We start from the raw sequence: 17,966 nt of genomic DNA, 5'->3' as shown, positions 1-17,966 counted from the left end.
AGGTGTCATCAAATCACGCTAGCCGGAAAAGTGAATAGCATTTTTTTTTTTTTTCCAAGAGCGGAGGCAATAAAGTCTGCCATAACAGCAATTGCCGTGATGGAGATGAAATGGCAACGTGACGAGCTGGCAGGGGAGGGGGTTGTAGGTGGGGAGCGAGTGACTGGGTGGTGGCGAGTGGGGAGTGGAAGGGAACAGGAGTGAGAAGTGGAGGGAAAGAATGGGTGGGACTGAAGTGAAGGTGGAGTGGACTGGGTCGAACTGGCAAGAGGAGGAGGTGGAGGAAGCTAGCAAGAGAAGGAGGGAGTAGACAGGGCTAGCAAGAGAAGGTGGAGTGGACTAGTAAGAGGAGGAGTGGACTGGGTATGCTTGTAAAAGGAGGAGGTGGACGAGAAGAGGGCTAACAAGAGGTGGAGGCGTGGACAGGGCGTGGGAAAGGGAAGCAGGTGCACTGGAATCTACCTGGGCCGGGACACACCTTCACGCGCCACCTGGTCTCTTGTTTAACGAGGACAAACTCTTCCTTCATCGTCCTCGCATTCGACCCTTGCAACACAGAGCGGTGCCGGGAGATATGAGTTTGCTGCCTTCATCATCGTCATCATCGGAGGCGAATTGCAAGTCGTGGAAATGTAGAACGTGAGACAGTTTTGAAAAGTACTCGAGACGGAACAGGTGAGATGCCCCTTGATTGATATAAAGAAGGAGAAAAAAGCCATGTGAATGTAGGAAAGCGGGAATAAAGGAAAGAAGAAGGAGGATAGGAAGGGTAAAAGAAGAGGAGGTAACGAGAAGTAGAAAATGGTATGTTTTTTTTTTGTGTGTGTGTGAGTGATGTAAAGAAGGAGAAAAAAGCCAAGTGTATGTAGGAAAGCGGGAAGGAAGGAAAGAAGAAGGAGGATAGAAAGGGTAAAAGAAGAGGAGGTAACGAGAAGTAGAAAATGGTGTCTTTTTTTTTTGTGTGTGTTTGTGATGTAAAGAAGGAGAAAAAAGCCATGTGTATGTAGGAAAGCGGGAAGGAAGGAAATAAGGAGGAGGATAGAAAGGGTAAAAGAAGAAGAGGCAACGGGAAGTAGAAAATGGTATGTCTGTGCTTGTGTTTTTTTGCGTGTGTGTGTGTTTCAATCGACTCTGAAGACACGATCCGAAACACCCATATACTCATAACTCTCACGTATCATAAACTCGTAATGGTGCGAATATATACGATTTGTTGTCATAAACGGCGAAACTAATATTTTTTTAAGTCGAGACACTAAAAGCGACAAAAAAAGAGAAAAAACACTTGTCATTCTCTGCAAAAACAAATCAGAATGGAGATGAAATGGCAGTATAAGGAGTTGGCAGGGTATGGAGGGGTGTAGGCCTAGGGGAAGGTTGAGACTGGAGGGCGTGGTTCGTTTGCAAGGGGATATATGGCGTGGAGGTGGCGTGGGTGTGGGTGGACAAGGACAAGGGAGGGCGCGCTTAGGGGGTAAAGAAGGAGAGAGAGTGGAGGGGAGGGGGTGGGAGTGGAGAGGGGAGGGCGTGGCTCGTGTGTAGCAGAGGGCGTGGATACCAAACACACACACTTTAGGGACCTCTGAAAATACACTGGAAAACAAATGTTCCTCTTATCTTTCCTTACTTTAACTTTCTTCTTTTTCACCTTATTTGATTTTCCTTTCCTCTTATGCTGTCTCTTCTCAAACCTTCATTTTCCTCTTCCATTACTTATATTCTCTTCGTTGCTATCCTCCATTCGTCTATCTTATCTGTCCCTCCTTCTCTCCTTTCTTCTGTTCCTCTTCCTCTCTTCTTCCCTTCCCTTCCCTATCCTCACTTTCAACATCCGAAATCTCACCTTTAAGTACGGTTGGCGTGAAGGTATCCCCGTTTACCTATGCAGATGAGGCAGGTGGAGGCCAATAGCGAGAGAGAGAGAGAGAGAGAGAGAGAGAGAGAGAGAGAGAGAGAGAGAGAGAGAGAGAGAGAGAGAGAGAGAGCTAGTTTAGTACCGTGAACGAGTCAAGAGCACTCGGCGGGTTGGTCACTGTATCGCGGAAAGCAAACAGAAACATTACTTGAACGATGCCGATGAATCACACACACACACACACACACACACACACACACACACACACACACACACACACACACACACACACACACACACACACACACGTTGATTGGATCCGCTACGTAAAAGACAGGTAAAAAAAAATAAAAAAAACACTCACATTCAGCTTTTTTGTAGTTTCCGCCTAAAATTTTAATGCTGAAAAGTGTAATGAAAATGAGGAAATGATATCCAGGCTAGTTTAATATCATCTTGTTGGAAAAAAAGTAAGATACGCTGGCCTTTTACACACACACACACACACACACACACACACACACACACACACACACACACACACACACACACACACACACACACACACATTGAAAAAGCTAATATCAGGGCTGCCATTGTGTCCTGTTAGCCCCACCCTTCCCCCATAAAAAACTTACGGGTCCGCACTCTAAGAAAAAGTAATATCCTTCTCTCCTTTCTACGGCTCAAGGGAGATAAATCATAGCAATAACACGTGGTTGTCTCTATAGGTGGCTCAGCGGGCGCCCTTCTGAAGATCCCCAACGCCGCTTCACCGCTACTCGTCCTTATGCCTCGTTTTCTCAAGGGTTTGGGGGCTCACACACCCACATTTGATAAGGCTTTCGTAGAGGCTGTGTTAGTATTTCCATGGTTAGTTATATGAGCTTAGGGGGTGAAGGGGTTGGGGGGCGGATGGATGTAAGTGTGTCTTGTAATAAAAGTAGATGAACACACAAAAAATAACCAACGAAAGAAATGGCTTCTGTTTAAAACCTAACTTTGTATCCATTCGTCTCTCGCATGCTAATTCTGGAAAAGTGTGTTTACGATTGAGAAAAGTAGTTAAACATCAAAATGAGAGAAAACGAATCTCATCCTGTTCAAACCCTCAGGAAATACTCACTAATATCCAAAGAGTGAGGTGTAGCACATACTTTTGGTTCATGCTTCATAATAACGACTTGCTGAACGCGTCATCACAAGGGACAATATGCGGGGTGTGACGTAAGAGACGGTCATTAGGTTCAAAGCGTAACGAGGCACTAATTTGTATCCCGCGGGTGACTTGCAGTGCGTTCCCCGGCCCGTGATTCATACTAACGACTGGCGGCCAAACACAACACCACAAGGATGAAAATTTGAGGAGATAAAATGACGTAAAAGAAACTAAAAATCCTCTCCTCTCTAATCCATGCCTGGCCAGGTTAGATTATTGTAAACCATGTACAAAAATCAATGAAAAATAATATGTGAGCAACTTATGTGCAAAGAAATAGTCATTGTAATGGAAAAGTAGTAAAAGTAGTAATGGAAGATCTGAAAAGTTACTAAAATATGAAGACGAGAAGGAAAAGGAAATCAAGGAGTAATTTCGTCTATGCAAAAAAATAATGATTGTAATGAAAAACTAAAATTAGTGATGGAAAATCTGGAAAAATTACTAAAATATGAAGACGAGAAGAAAAAGGGAACCAAGCAGTAATTTCGTCTGTGCAAAAAAATAATGATTGTAATGAAAAAGTAAAATTAGTGATGGAAAATCTGGAAAAATTACTAAAATATGAAGGCGAGAAGGAAAAGGAAACCCGGCAGTAATTTCGTCTGTAAATAAATGTTGAAAATAATGAAGTTACTCAAGCACAGACAGACTTTTAGGGCGTAATTCAAATAAATGACTCGGTAAGCGACGCCTTGCATAGAGGGATAATTACCGGCGCCGACAAAGAGTTATAAATGGGTGATTCAGCGCTGAACGCGGGCAATTATAAACAAATGAAAAAACAAAGGAAAAAGCTGAAATACCTCATGAAGAATTTTTATTGGCTCCCGCAGTTGACAGTTTTCAGGACACATCATTTAAACTAGACAATATATAAAACAAATGATAAGCTGATATTGAGCCTCTAAGATTAAAATAGAAAATGCCGAAATATCTCCTACCTGTCAAATAATTCCCGTAGTTGACAGGTTTCAGAACACATAATTTAAACTAGACAAGAATATATAAAACAAATGATAAGCTGATGTTGAGCCTCTAAGATTAAAATAGAAAATGCCGAAATATCTCCTACCTGTCAAATAATTCCCGTAGTTGACAGGTTTCAGAACACATCATTTAAACTAGACAAGAATATATAAAACAGATGATAAGCTAATGTTGAGCCTCTGAGATTAACATACAAAATGCCGAAATGTCTCCTACCTATCAAATAATTCCCGCAGTTTGTTTTCCTCTTATAAACATCGAAACTCTACAAGAATATATGAATGACTAATGCAATGAAGAACACTGAAAATCAACAAGAAAAAAAAAAACTCAAAAAATGTCACCAGAATCTTTTTTTTCTTTCTTTATTCTGCAGCTGACAGGTTTTTTTTCCCCCCATAACTTACTTAAGCGTCCTGTGAACTGTCTCGCTCTTGAGAAAAAAATAAATAAAGTGAAAATGTGAGAAAATGAATGGCGTGGGTCCGTCGAGAGAAGGACGTCCATGCCTCGCCCCGTGTTGGACCCGAGTGTTTTTTCCCTCGCCGTGCCGCGCCGCCTCACGCTGGGAAAGAACGAAAACGGGAAAAACAATGACATGTGCAGAAAATGGGGAACTCTCGATGGCAGTAAAGATAATGAAAACAATGTAATTAAAAGGAAAACTGTGACAAAAGTTCATTGCAATCCATATATACAGATAACAAGGAAGGGAAATATGTGAGGAGAATGTTAAGTGATAATAAATAAGGAATTGTAATGAAAATAAAGTAAAAGTATTAATGAATAATCTTTGCGACACTTACATGCCAAAATGAGTAATCCCAATGCAAATAGTAATGATGTAAGAGGAATGAAAATAATGATAGTAAAAATGGAATAAAATGAGGCAATTGTCTATACGGAGGAGGTGGTAGTTGGGGCGTTTTTTACGGACAGGAAATGGACAAAAAAAAAAAAAAATGTTGGACTTATTGGAAGGCGTTTTTTATGGCCACTCGCCGCATGAAAAAAAAAGATAAAAACGAAGAAAATATGTAGAAGAAAATATAGAGAAGAAAATATATATCGTAATTAAAGAAAACGTTATCACAACCACCGTACACTCGACCCTTTTTTATAGACGGGACGAAACGGAGAAGCGAAGAACGAAGTGAGGGACATTATGACGGCGCAGGACGACGGTAAAACGGATCAGATAAAGCCGGGATGTGAAAGGAAGGGATTAAACACGCTCCGGAAAAAAAGGAAAAAAAATGATAAAGCTATACATCAAAGAGAGGAAACTGGAAATAAATATATATAAATGTTCGTATTTGGACTTGTTCTTTCTTCGTTTTCCTTTTCCCCGCTAATCATTCGAAAGATGGAAGAATGTTCAACGCAGAAAGTGAGGTCATTGCTGTGGAAACAATAAAAAAAACATCAAAGCTATATCCAAATGTACGTTTCTGACCAAGTTATCGTTCGTCTTCCCTTTCACCGCTAATCATACGAGAGATGGAAGAATGTTGAACGCAAAAAGTGAGGTCATCGCAGTGGAAACAGTAAAAAAAAACATCAAAGCTATATCCAAATGTACGTTTCTGACCAAGTTATCGTTCATCTTCCCTTTCACCGCTAATCATACGAGAGATGGAAGAATGTTGAACGCAAAAAGTGAGGTCATCGCAGTGGAAACAGTAAAAAAACATCAAAGCTATATCGAAATGTACATATCTGACCAACTTATCGTTCGTCTTGCCTCTCGCTGCTGTCATACGAATTATTGAAGAATATTGAACGGAAAAAGTGAGCTAATCGCAGTGGAAACAGTAAAAAAACCCATCAAAGTTATATCGAAATGTACGTATCTGAGCAAGTTATCGTTCGCCTCCCCGCTCACCGCCAATCATATGAAAGGAAGGAAGGATGGTGAACGCAAAAAAGTGAGGTAATCGCAATGAGAACAATAAAAACGCACACTTAAACTCCATATCGAACATCTAACGAATTGACGGAACGGACTGGTGAGTGACAGACAACATGACGAAAAACGAATAAAATGATTGAGATAAGACCATTAAGGGAGATAATAACATGCACAGAAGTCAAAGGGAGTCGAGATGGGAGATACTTTTATAGATGAGAGACAGTAAATGAATGTCTCTGACCTGTAATGACCTGCCGGGAGGGAAAGGTCACTGACAGATTACATGACACAGCGAGAAACAATCAGTTATGGTAGAATCACGATATCACATAATTGCACGCACAGGAAAGAATACCGATCAAAATATTAAGTTGTGAATATAGTTGAAAAAAGTCCTCATTTTCGTGGGAGTTAATGTGAAGTGCAGCTGAGCGATCTTTTTTTTTTTTAACTGCTCTTCTGAATTTGTTACAGTGTATTTCTGACTTTTTCTTTTTATTTATTTTTTATTTATTTATTTATTTATTATTGCTTTGCCCTTGAGCTGCATCCTCTACTGTCCCTCTCCGGCATATGACCACAGGTATTGCGCCGACTAAACGAAACTTTCCAACTTACTAATGAAGGAAACGTAATTGAAAAGATAATAGCAAGATCCGTAGACTATTACACTTGGATACATAAGCAAGTAAGTGAAAGACAGATTGAGGATTGAAATGTGAATAGTATGATCCGTAGAGTAATAAATTTGCATATATGCTTTGCTCTTGAACTGCATCCTCTACTGTAAACAGTCTAATGAAGGGAACGTAGTAATCGAAAAGATAACATGATCCGTAGACTATTTCATTTTGATATAAAAGAAAGTAAATGAAGGCCAGATTGAGGATTGAAAAGTTAATTGTATGATCCGTAGAGTAATACATTTGAATATATAAAAATAAAAAGTAGACATTTACCATCGAGCCGCCAAGTCAAATGTCAATCAGTGAGGAAAACTTAGAGAAATAACGAATAAAAAATAAAATAAGAATAAAAAAGTTTCCCCACCATGGTTGTTATACCGGATGAAAAAAAATAGATACGTTTGACAGAATGATGAGAAATATTTCAACTCAATCAAAAAGGAGAAATCTGATAAACCCTCCAGCCTATAAAATTCTCGAAGCTCTTTGTGAAGGAGACTTTCTATATCGAACCATAAAAACAGAGGAAATAACAAGACCTTCCCATCACGGCCACAAAGGGCAGGGTTGAGCGACGTACCAAGGATTTTTCCCGAAACTTTACGTCGAAAGGAGAAGAATTACTGATCGCTGGCATTAATAGAAGGATTTGAGGAGGATGGGTGGGCGGCGCTGGCTGACGGGCGGAGGAGAAGCTGGTCATGGTGTGTGTGTGTGTGTGTGGGGAGGGGGGAGCCAGATTGGTGTAGGTGTGTATCTTACTGTGTCTTTTTATGTCTGTCTCTCTCTGTCTGTCTGTGTTTGTTTCTGTCTCTGTCTGTCTCTGTCTGTCTCTGTGTGTGTGTGTGTGTGTGTGTGTGTGTGTGTGTGTGTGTGTGTGTGTGTGTGTGTGTGTGTGTGTGTGTGTGTTCAACTGCACTCATGTAAACCATTTGATCCGACTCGTTTTTTAATAAATCACAAACATTTTCACATTATTTTTTTTAATTGATTTGAATGCTCTTCGGTAATAAGCTTTCTCTCTCTCTCTCTCTCTCTCTCTCTCTCTCTCTCTCTCTCTCTCTCTCTCTCTCTCTCTCTCTCTCTCTCTCTCTCTCTCTCTCTCTCTCTCTCTCTCTCTCTCTCTCTCTCTCTCTCTCTCTCTCTCTCTCTCTCTCTCTCTCTCTCAGGTATAAAGCACAATAAATTTAATGACCACTCGTATTTCTGAAAACAATTATTTCATACTCTAAACATCTCCCTTTTGCTATATTCACTTTTATTTATCAAGTTATCAGTATTAATGTCTATTTTATATCTTTTTGAAACTGATGAGTATGGAAGAACATGTATTCATCTGTTTTGTCTTGCGTAACTTAATCTGACTCAACACAACACAACACAGTACCCAGCTTACGTCAACTCAACCCAGTATGACCCAAACAAAACAAAACCAAACAAAAAACTAAACCAATTGCAACTTTACATTATTATACAACCAAACCCAACCAAGTTTAAAGACCAGACCTAACCTGACCTTTCCTCCCATAAGCTAACCGCACCTAATCCAACCTCTCCCAACCAAACCCACTCACTAACGTAACCTTTTCGATGTTAACCTAACCTATCTCATTACCTAACGTGTTCTATCATTATATCTAACACCTCTATAATATTTTCACAAGGAGGAATCTGATTGTGTTTCGTCTTAAAATCATAACTTTTGCGATGCGTCTAATGTGTTTGCCTTGTGATATTTTTTTTTTGTCTTTTCTCTCATTTATATTTTTTGTGATTTTATATTCATCCGTTTCACTTCATTATTTTCCTCTTTTTCCTTATTTTGTCGCCTGTCTCGTTTTCCTTCCGGCCTTCTCGCTCCTTCTGGCCACTGTCTTGCCTCCCTTCCTTATTTAGTGTTCACCAACGTAATATAATCTTCCCAAGCTTCATCTCTATTACGTCTTACATCCCCACTGTGTCTTCCTCTTTTGCCCCCCCCCCCCCACCACCACAACCGTCCCTACCACCCCCACCATCAGTACCATTAGTCTGATGTCCTCACCAAAAACCTCTACATATCACTCTCCATCTCTTCCTTACTCTCTCCTCCCTAGCCTTCATCCTCTTCTCTCTCTTCTTTTGTATTTTTCTCTCTTCCTGTCTTTATTCTTTCGTCTTTATCACCATCTCCCTCTTCCTCTCTCCTTTCTCCATTCCCCCATTCATCTCTCTCTCTCTCTCTCGTTCTCTTCCTCTCTCTCTCTCTCTCTCTCTCTCTCTCTCTCTCTCTCTCTTCTCTCTTCCTTTCTCTCTTCCCTCTCTCTCCTTCCTACTCCCTTTGCCTCTCTCCCTCTCTTTTCCTTTCTCCCTCTGTCTGTCTCCATATCTCTCGCTGACTGTACAAACTCTTCTCCATTCATCACATTCCCTCTGCCTCTCACTTTCATTTTCTTTTTTCCAATTCCCTATATCGTTCACCCTCTTCCTCTCATTTCTCTCACTTTCTGTCTCTATCCATCTCTCTCTCTATCTCTCTGGCTGTACCGACTTCTCTTCAATCACCACCACCTTCAAGCTTCTCTCTTTCCCTCCTTCTACTTCTCCTAATTCTCCCTTTTCTGCAGCATCCCCCTTCTCCCTCTTTCCTTCTTCCTATCTCTCTCTCCCTCTCCTTCTTCCTTTACTGCAGCTTCCCTTCCTCTCTTCCCCTCTTTCCCTCTCCTCCTTCCTTCTCCCTTCACCTTCCACTCCCTCCCCCATCCTCCCTCTTCCTCCCCTTCCAGCAGCGCATCCTCCGTCCAGTACTTTCCTCGTTCGTCTTAATATTCCCTCAACGCAGCTACGCTCCGTCCTCCTCGGCTCACTTTTTTTCTCCCCTTCTCTCCCGACAGGCGGCTGGCTAGGTACGTGTGTGCGATATGCTCCTCTCGTCCCCGAAAGGTAACGTACCCAGTGGGGGGGAAGGGGAGAGAGAGAAGGGGATAAGAGAGTGAGAGAGAGGGGGGTAAGAGAGAGAGAGAGGGGAGGGGGGTAAGAGAGAGAGAGAGGGGAGGTAAGAGAGAGAGAGAAGGGTAAGAGAGAGAGAGAGGAGGGTAAGAGAGAGAGAGGAGGGTAAGAGAGAGAGAGGAGGGTAAGAGAGAGAGAGAGAGATGGGGGGTAAGAGAGAGAGAGAGAGAGAGAGAGAGAGAGAGAGAGAGAGAGAGAGAGAGAGAGAGAGAGAGAGAGAGAGAGAGAGAGAGAGAGAGAGAGAGAGAGAGAGAGAGAGTTAGTTTGTGTGTATATCTATTTTTTTTGTCAAGCTGTCTATGTATCTGTCAGTATGTCCGCTTGTTTGTTTTTGTTTCTTGTGTTTTTGTCTCTGTCTGTCTGTCTCGGGTGTCTGTCTGTCTGTCTGTTTGTCTTTTTGTACGTCTGTCATTCTGTCTATCTCTTTTCTCTCTTTCAAATCCTTACCTCGTCCTCTTCTCCTCCTCCTCCTCCTCCTCCTCCTTTGTGTCCCGTCTCCTGGGATCTGTTTCCTTCTATAATTCCTTCCCCTTCTGTCTCTTTCCGGCATATGACCACAGATGTTGCGCCGACTAAACGAAACTTTCCAACTTTTTCCTCCTCCTCCTCCTCCTTTTCCTCCTCCATCCATCTCCTCCCCCCCGCACACCTGTCATTACCGCTCGCCAGGTGTATACGTAAGGCAGGTACGCGGCGCCCACCTGAGCCCGAGACGAGTGGCGCTTAACGACTCTTTCTTTCCTTCCCTCTCGTCTTGAGCGGCGGCGGCAAGGCTCAGGTGCAGGCCGAGGGAAAGAGAATGAAGAGAAGAAAATGGAGCTTCTAATTTACACTTGGAGAGCCGGAAGAAATAGTAATGTTCATGTTGGGATATGGGGACTGGTGAAATTGGTCTATGATGGGTTCCAATGGTCTTTATTTATGGTTTTATCTATTTTATCTCCCTTCACTGCTTCCTCCTTCCTCTTTTTCTATCCCTTCTCCTTTTCCATCTCCCTACATCCATTACGATCTTCCTTTCCTTTCTTCCTCTTTATTCATCTCCTTTCTTTCCAATGTTTTTAATTTATTTGTATGTTTATTTATTTATCTGTCGTTTTATGTGTGGTTCATTTGCTCTGCCTGGGTGTTTGGTGTATATTCACGGTTGATGCATACCTCGAAACACTAATAGCCCTACTAATGCCAAATGTTTTCTTGCTACTTAAGTCATTTTCTTTTATCAAGGGAACAGTAAGAAGATGAAGTGGTTAATGGGGAAGGTGCAGGAGAGTGTGTGTGTGTGTGTGTGTGTGTGTGTGTGTGTTTGATTCATTGGCTGCCTTGTTCCCTCTGTCCCAGCGTGGCAGAATCTGAACTATCTACTCATTTTCATCTCCTTAGTTCACTACACCCGCGCATTTACATTTTGGTTATGTTTTATTTTATGCACCTCTTTTATATTCCTCCGGAGCGCTAGGGGAGTGTGTGTGTGTGTGTGTGTGTGTTTGATTCATCGGCTGCCTTGGTTCCTTCGTCCCAGCGTGGCAGAATCTGAACTATCTACTCATTTTCATCTCCTTAGTTCACTACACCCGCGCACTTACATATTGGTTCACGCTTTCCAGTCAATCAGTGCGTCTCTTTGTCCATCTCTTTGCATAATGTTTACTTACCTTCTTCCTGTAATGTTGAAAAAAGTCACGCGTGTCAGTGCTTTCAGGTGTAATCCGATGTTGATTCGCCTCGCACCTACTCGACTTACATTATAACATGTTTCTTAAAGTGAGAAAAATGAGAAAAAATCATCACTCACGCAAACCATTTCATAATATGTATCAACGCTTTTGGGATCAGTTTATGCATCATCAATTTTGTGGGCTTTATTTCATGGCGAAAATTTGGCCCGTCGCTGCTACACGGTAAAGCCACAAATTTGGCCCGTCACTGCTACACGGTAAAGCCACAAATTTGTCCCGTCGCTGCTACACGGTAAAGCCACAAATTTGGCCCGTCACTGCTACACGGTAAAGCCACAAATTTGGCCCGTCGCTGCTACACGGTAAAGCCACAAATTTGGCCCGTCGCTGCTATACGGTAAAGCCACAAATTTGGCCCGTCGCTGCTACACGGTAAAGCCACAAATTTGGCCCGTCGCTGCTACACGGTAAAGCCACAAATTTGGCCCGTCGCTGCTACACGGTAAAGCCACAAATTTGGCCCGTCGCTGCTACACGGTAAAGCCACAAATTTGGCCCATCGCTGCTACACGGTAAAGCCACAAATTTGTCCCGTCGCTGCTACACGGTAAAGCCACAAATTTGGCCCATCGCTGCTACACGGTAAAGCCACAAATTTGGCCCGTCGCTGCTACACGGTAAAGCCACAAATTTGGCCCGTCGCTGCTACACGGTAAATCCACAAATTTGGCCCGTCGCTGCTACACGGTAAAGCCACAAATTTGGCCCGTCGCTGCAACACGGTAAAGTCACAAATTTGGCCCGTCGCTGCTACACGGTAAAGTCACAAATTTGGCCCGTCGCTGCTACACGGTGAAGCCACAAATTTGGCCCGTCGCTGCTACACGGTAAAGGCACAAATTTGGCCCGTCGCTGCTACACGGTAAAGCCACAAATTTGGCCCGTCGCTGCTACACGGTAAAGGCACAAATTTGGCCCGTCGCTGCTACACGGTAAAGGCACAAATTTGGCCCGTCGCTGCTACACGGTAAAGCCACAAATTTGGCCCGTCGCTGCTACACGGTTAAGTCGTCTCGCATTTTAACTCGTCTCTCGTTTTGACTCATCTCACATTAACTCGTCACACTGATACACTCGCTTTTCGAATATCAACGCAATCATAACCGGCACAGACGAGGAACCACTTTCAGCGTGACACTATTAAAACTGAATATGATGGAGAGAGAGAGAGAGAGAGAGAGAGAGAGAGAGAGAGAGAGAGAGAGAGATAACGAGGTGCATAGTATGAAAAACCTATTTAAGCGTTCAAATACTGATGAATTCAATTTGCAGGCGCTGCTTCAAGGAAAGTTCTGTGCCGGGGAAATTTTCTTACTCCGAGACTTTTATTGGAAACAGGAAAAGAAGAAAAATAGTGTTCGGTAGGAGGAAGAGGAAGGAAAGAAAGATAAAAAAATAAAAAAAAGGTAAACAAACAAAAAAAGAAAGTGTTCAGTAGGAGGAGGAGGAAAGAAAGAAGGGGAAAAGAAGTAGAGAAACAGGAAAAGAAGAAAAAAAGTGTTCGGTATGAGGAGGAGAAAGGAGAGAAGGGGAAAAAGGGAAAGAAGGAAAGGTAAAAAGTGTTCAGTAGGAGGAGAAGGAAGGAAAGAAAGGAAAAAAAGAGTGTTCGGTTAGAGGAGGAGGAAAGAAAGAAGAGGAAAAATGGGAAAAAAGGGAAAATCAGTGTTAGGTTTGAGGAAGAGGAAGGAAAGAACGGGAAAAAAAGAATGTTCGGTAAAAGGAGGAGGAAGGAAAGAAGGGGAAAAAAGTGTTCGATATGAGGGGAAAGAAAGAAAGGGGGAAAAATGAAAAAAAGTATAGAAAAAGAAAAAAAAGTGGTTCGGTTTGAGGAGGAAGGAAACAAGGGGAAAGAAAACTGTTCGATAAGAGGGGAAAGAAAGAAAGAGGAAGAAGGAAAAAGGTATAGAAAAAGAAAAAAAAAGTGGTTCGGTTTGAGGAGGAAGGAAACAAGGGGAAAGAAGAGTATTCGATAAGAGGGGAAAGAAAGAAAGAGGAAAAAGGAAAAAGGTATAGAATAAGAAAAAAAAAGTGGCTCAGTTTGAGAAGGAAGGAAATCAGGAGAGAAGAATACTGTTTGGTCTGAGAAGGAAGAAAAAAAGGGCAAAAAAATGTAAAGGTTTTCCTCACGAGTCTATGCTCTTTAAGGGAAGTGGTCTTCGAGAAAATTGGGCCAACCTTCATGAAGCTCGGAAGGAATGACAACAAAGGCTGTTTAGGGAAAAATATGCACTGGAAAGGAATGCGTCCAATCCGCCCCGTGCCACCTCCCCCCCCTCCCCCGTCTCCTGCCCCGTCCTGCCTTGCTCCTCTACTCCTTCATCTGCTTCCGTCTGCTGCCTTCTCCGTCCCTTACGCCCGGCCAATCACCCTTCTGTATTCTGCCCTGCCACTCCTATTTATCTTTTCCCTACCCTTCCACTCCCTGCCCTTCCCCCAACACCCCTTCCTCCCGCATTTCTCTTCCTTATACCATCTTTTCCCTACCCTTCCATTCCCAGCCCACCCCCCAATACCCCTTCCCCCCCGTCTTTCTCTTCCTTATACCATCTTTTCCCTACCCTTCCATTCCCACCCCACCCCCCAATACCCCTTCCTCCCGCCTTTCTCTTCCTTATACCATCTTTTCCCTACCCTTCCATTCCCTGCCTATTCCCCAACACCCCTTCCCCCCGCCTTTCTCTTCCTTATACCCCCTTTTATTATGTTGGGTTTATAGTGTCCATCGAAGCCAGGCGTATGTATGGGTGGTTTAATGGTTTATAGTACGCTTTTCACAGGTTTTAAGTTGTGTGATTCTGTTCCAAGTCGAAGGTATAGCTAATTAAGATATGTGTTGGTGTAGGGCAGGTGATTGTGTGATTCTGTTCCAAGTCGACGGTATAGCTAATTAAGATATGTGTTGGTGTAGGGCAGGTGATTGTGTGATTCTTTTCCAAGTCGAAGGTATAGCTAATTAAGATATGTGTTGGTGTAGGGCAGGTGATTGTGTGATTCTGTTCCAAGTCGAAGGTATAGCTAATTAAGATATGTGTTGGTGTAGGGCAGGTGAGGGTAAGAGCTGTGTGCCTACCTTGCTATGTTATGCTGCCTGGGTCGCCGACGCGTGGCAATGAAAGTATGATTCTCGGAAGACGGAGGCACAGGTGAAAGTGGAAGGGGAAGTGGAGTAAAGAGAAACGTGTCGTGAGTGGTGATGAGCCCCAGGTATTTAGCAGCGAGTAGGTGGTTCACGGAAGGTGGAGATGGACGTACAGGTGGGAAGTAGGGTGGAGGAGAAAGAAAGGAAGGTAGGGTACAGGGAAGTAGGTGGAGGAGGAAGTGGAAGGTGAAGGACTGGCGTAGATGGTGGGTGTTCGAGATGGAAGTGAAGATGGAGGTGTGGGTGAAAGAGATGGAGATGGAAGGGAAGGTCGAAGTTCAGGTGTAGGTAAAGCTCGGTGTGGAGGTGAAAATGGAGATGAAGATGGAAATAAAAGTGAAAATGGAGATGGAGTCGCAGATGGAGATAAATATAGAGGTGGATGTTTTGGTGGAGATGGAAAGAGAGGGGAATGGAGAGATAGAAGAGAGTAATTAAAAGGGAAAGGAGTTGGAGGTGGAAATGAAGGTAGAAGGGGCGATGGAGGAAGAATTAAAGGTGGAGGTACAATTAAACAGAGAGGTGGAAATGGAGGTGGAAGTGGATATACAGGTGGAAGAGGGGTGACGGTGGAGGTGAAAATGTGAGTAATAGAAATAGAAGACGTCGAAATAAAGTTAGAATAAATTAAAGTGGAAGAAAAAAGAGCACAGGTGGATATGGAGGTGGAGATGAGAGAGAGAGAGAGAGAGAGAGAGAGAGAGCGAGAGCGAGAGAGAGAGGGAGCGCGCTGTAATGTAAATCAAGATGGAGTTAGAATACATTAAAGGAGAAGACGGAAGTGGACAGGTAAGAATGGAAATGGAGAAAGGTAAGCTCAGGTGGAGATGAGACTGAGAGCAAGAGACAGAGACAGAGACCGAGCTAGCTGCCTCCCTGCCTTGCCGTCCTTCACGCCGTCTGAGCCCCGGCCTTGTGGCAACGAGCAGGTGGTTCAGGGCGGTGATGAGAGTCGGATGAGAGGCGGCGGGAGTCCTTTGCGCGGGCCGGCCTCTCTTCCCCCCCTTGATGAGGTATACCTGAGTCCCCCTTTGCCGGAGCCGTTTTCATTAACTGAGTAAACCGTCTTGAATCCCTTCCTTTCCTCGCCTCCCGTCCTCTCCCTCCTTCTTGCCTCCTCCTCGGCCTTTGCTCGCCTCGTTTTTTGCAATTGACGTTTTTTAAATTTTTTCATCGTCTTATTTTTTGCATTTTTTTTTCTTATTATTATTTTTTTCTCCTTTTCGGGGTTTTGTTTCATACAGTATTTTCTTGGTGGGGATGTAAAGGAAATGTGAGTATTTAAAAAGTGAGGTATTCTTATTAAGGAAAGGAGATGAGAGAGAGAGAGAGAGAGAGAGAGAGAGAGAGAGAGAGAGAGAGAGAGAGAGAGAGAGAGAGAGAGAGAGAGAGAGAGAGAGAGAGAATAAATACGGTTTAATACAAAGATACAAGCTATTCGAGGACAGCAACACGTCAGACGGCCTAGGCATGGCAGCTTCTGGGAATCAGTTATCTCTCCTCTCTCTTCTTCATCATCGAATCTCAAGTGGAAATTTTCAATCTTGTCTCCATCAGTTACATATTTGCTTAATCTCTCCCTCTTGCCCATGACGTGAACATTTATTTTTTACATTTATCCTTCCTCAGTGAATAATCTCGATTCATTTTTCTATCGCTGTGTGCTACGCCTTTTTTCAGTTTATACATCGACTTTATCAATCACGTGACACACATAAAATAAGAGAAAAATAGATCAAGTCACTTCGCTGTCCACGCCTTTCCAAAGAACACGATAGCAAAAAATTCAGCTTTTAGAGGAAAACTCGAGCGTGTGAAAAGAAGCGATGAGTGAAGGAAATGAAGTGAAAGAGTAAGTGAAAGGAGGAGGAGGACGTTAGAGAGAGAGAGAGAGAGAGAGAGAGAGAGAGAGAGAGAGAGAGAGAGAGAGAGAGAGAGAGAGAGAGAGAGAGAGAGAGAGAGAGAGAGAGAGAGAGAGAGAGAGAGAGAGAGAGAGAGAGAGAGAGACACAGACAGAGAGAGAGAGATTGATCGACTGACTGATTGATCTCATGCAAATCAATAAAAAAAAAGATTAAGGCGAAAAAAAAGGAAAGAAAGAGCAGACGTGCGTTAGGGATTCTGTAGAAGAGAAGTAAAGAAGATAAAAGGAAAAGCGGACGGGAAAGACCGGGAAGGAGGAAGAGAAGGAGGCGCGATAATACCCGGCGATCAGTTCCGTCTCATTAACTAGCAAGTCAGCCGGGAACGTAAAGCCTTTGCCTCCAGACACCTGCGACCTGGGTTCACCTGTCGCACCTGAGATACTATACTCCGTTCACGCTAGCTTGGAAATAGACCCCAGCCCCTTCGCCCCTTCCCTGATCAAACTTATATCATCGGCCGATCATTTTGCAATCAGCGCCTCTTCTCCAAATGGCCCGCGTGTGACCAGTGAATTCTAAAAGGTAAAAAGGTAGAGAATTCAACGTTGCCAGATTGTCGTACTCAGCCGCTTATATTTCCCGATTTCCTACCCCCAAACTGTCTTCTGGGCTCCACTAACGAAACTCATTTATAGTTATCGTTAAAAGAGTTAGATCCTGATGTTTCTTGGCAATAGTTAGGCGTCAGAAACCGGTAAATACTATGCTCTGGGTACGACAATCTGGCAACGGTTGTAAAAAATATTAAAATAGATGGAGTCAACAAGTAAAGTCAACGCGATCAGAGAATACAGTTTACCTTCCCTAATGTGCCTCGAGTAGGATAATCTACTTGCAAACGGCTGTGTGTGATGGGTGAATGCTTAACCCGGTAGCTGCGGGGATCATGTTTCTTAAAGGCCCCTCTAAGCGAGAAAAATGAGAAAAAATCGTCACCTACACAAACCATTTCATAATATATATCAACGCATTTGTGATCAGTTTATGCATCATCATTTTTTTGGGATTTATATCATGTCAGAAATTTGGCCTGTCGCTGGTACACGGTAAAGCCACAGATTTGGCCCGTCGCTGCTACCGGGTTAAAGGTAAACACGATCAGGGAATACAGTGTTCCTTTCCCCCAGGTGTTCCCAGGTACGCCATATCAGCAAGTCAGTAATGAAGGACAGAATCGATGGACATGTCTGTGACGAGATTCAGAGCCAGATTCCTGAATTCGTAAGTCGGCGCATCAAACACGACTCCTGAGGGGGAGACGAAAAGTGAGAAAGTTTTACAGACCGACATTCCTGAGACGAGGCTGAAGTTTTACCTTAAAGAGATGTGAGGGAGAGAGGAGCGGCGAGGGAGGGAGCTGGAGCGATGTGTGAGGGAGAGTGGAAGAGGGGGAGAAAGAGGAAGAGATGGAGAATGATGAGTTGGAGGTAGATTCTCTTCTTGGCCTCTCTACTCTTTTCAGGAGCAGTAAGTAGCGGGCTTTTTTTTCATTATTGTTTTCTTTTTTCTTTTG

At 43.3% G+C, this 17,966-nt stretch overlaps 1 protein-coding gene across 3 annotated transcripts in view; it reads left to right on the top strand.

The window, feature by feature from the left end:
- The window catches only part of LOC126986591 (dipeptidase 1-like), a 337,773-nt gene that overhangs the window by 148,131 nt on the left and 171,676 nt on the right, over positions 1–17,966 (top strand). For all 3 annotated transcript variants that reach the window (XR_007739832.1, XM_050842852.1, XM_050842853.1), the window contains exon 5: positions 9,536–9,547. Coding sequence is in view for 2 of the 3 variants with exons in the window: in XM_050842852.1 (XP_050698809.1) it covers positions 9,536–9,547 (12 nt within the window). In the remaining variant the exon portion in view is untranslated. The remainder of the gene's footprint in view (positions 1–9,535; positions 9,548–17,966) is intronic.

This window comes from Eriocheir sinensis, chromosome 62 (assembly GCF_024679095.1).
Source record: "Eriocheir sinensis breed Jianghai 21 chromosome 62, ASM2467909v1, whole genome shotgun sequence".
NCBI lineage: Eukaryota > Metazoa > Arthropoda > Malacostraca > Decapoda > Varunidae > Eriocheir > Eriocheir sinensis.
The sequence above is the reverse complement of the archived record's forward strand: the minus strand, read 5'-3'. Positions and strand labels throughout refer to the sequence as shown.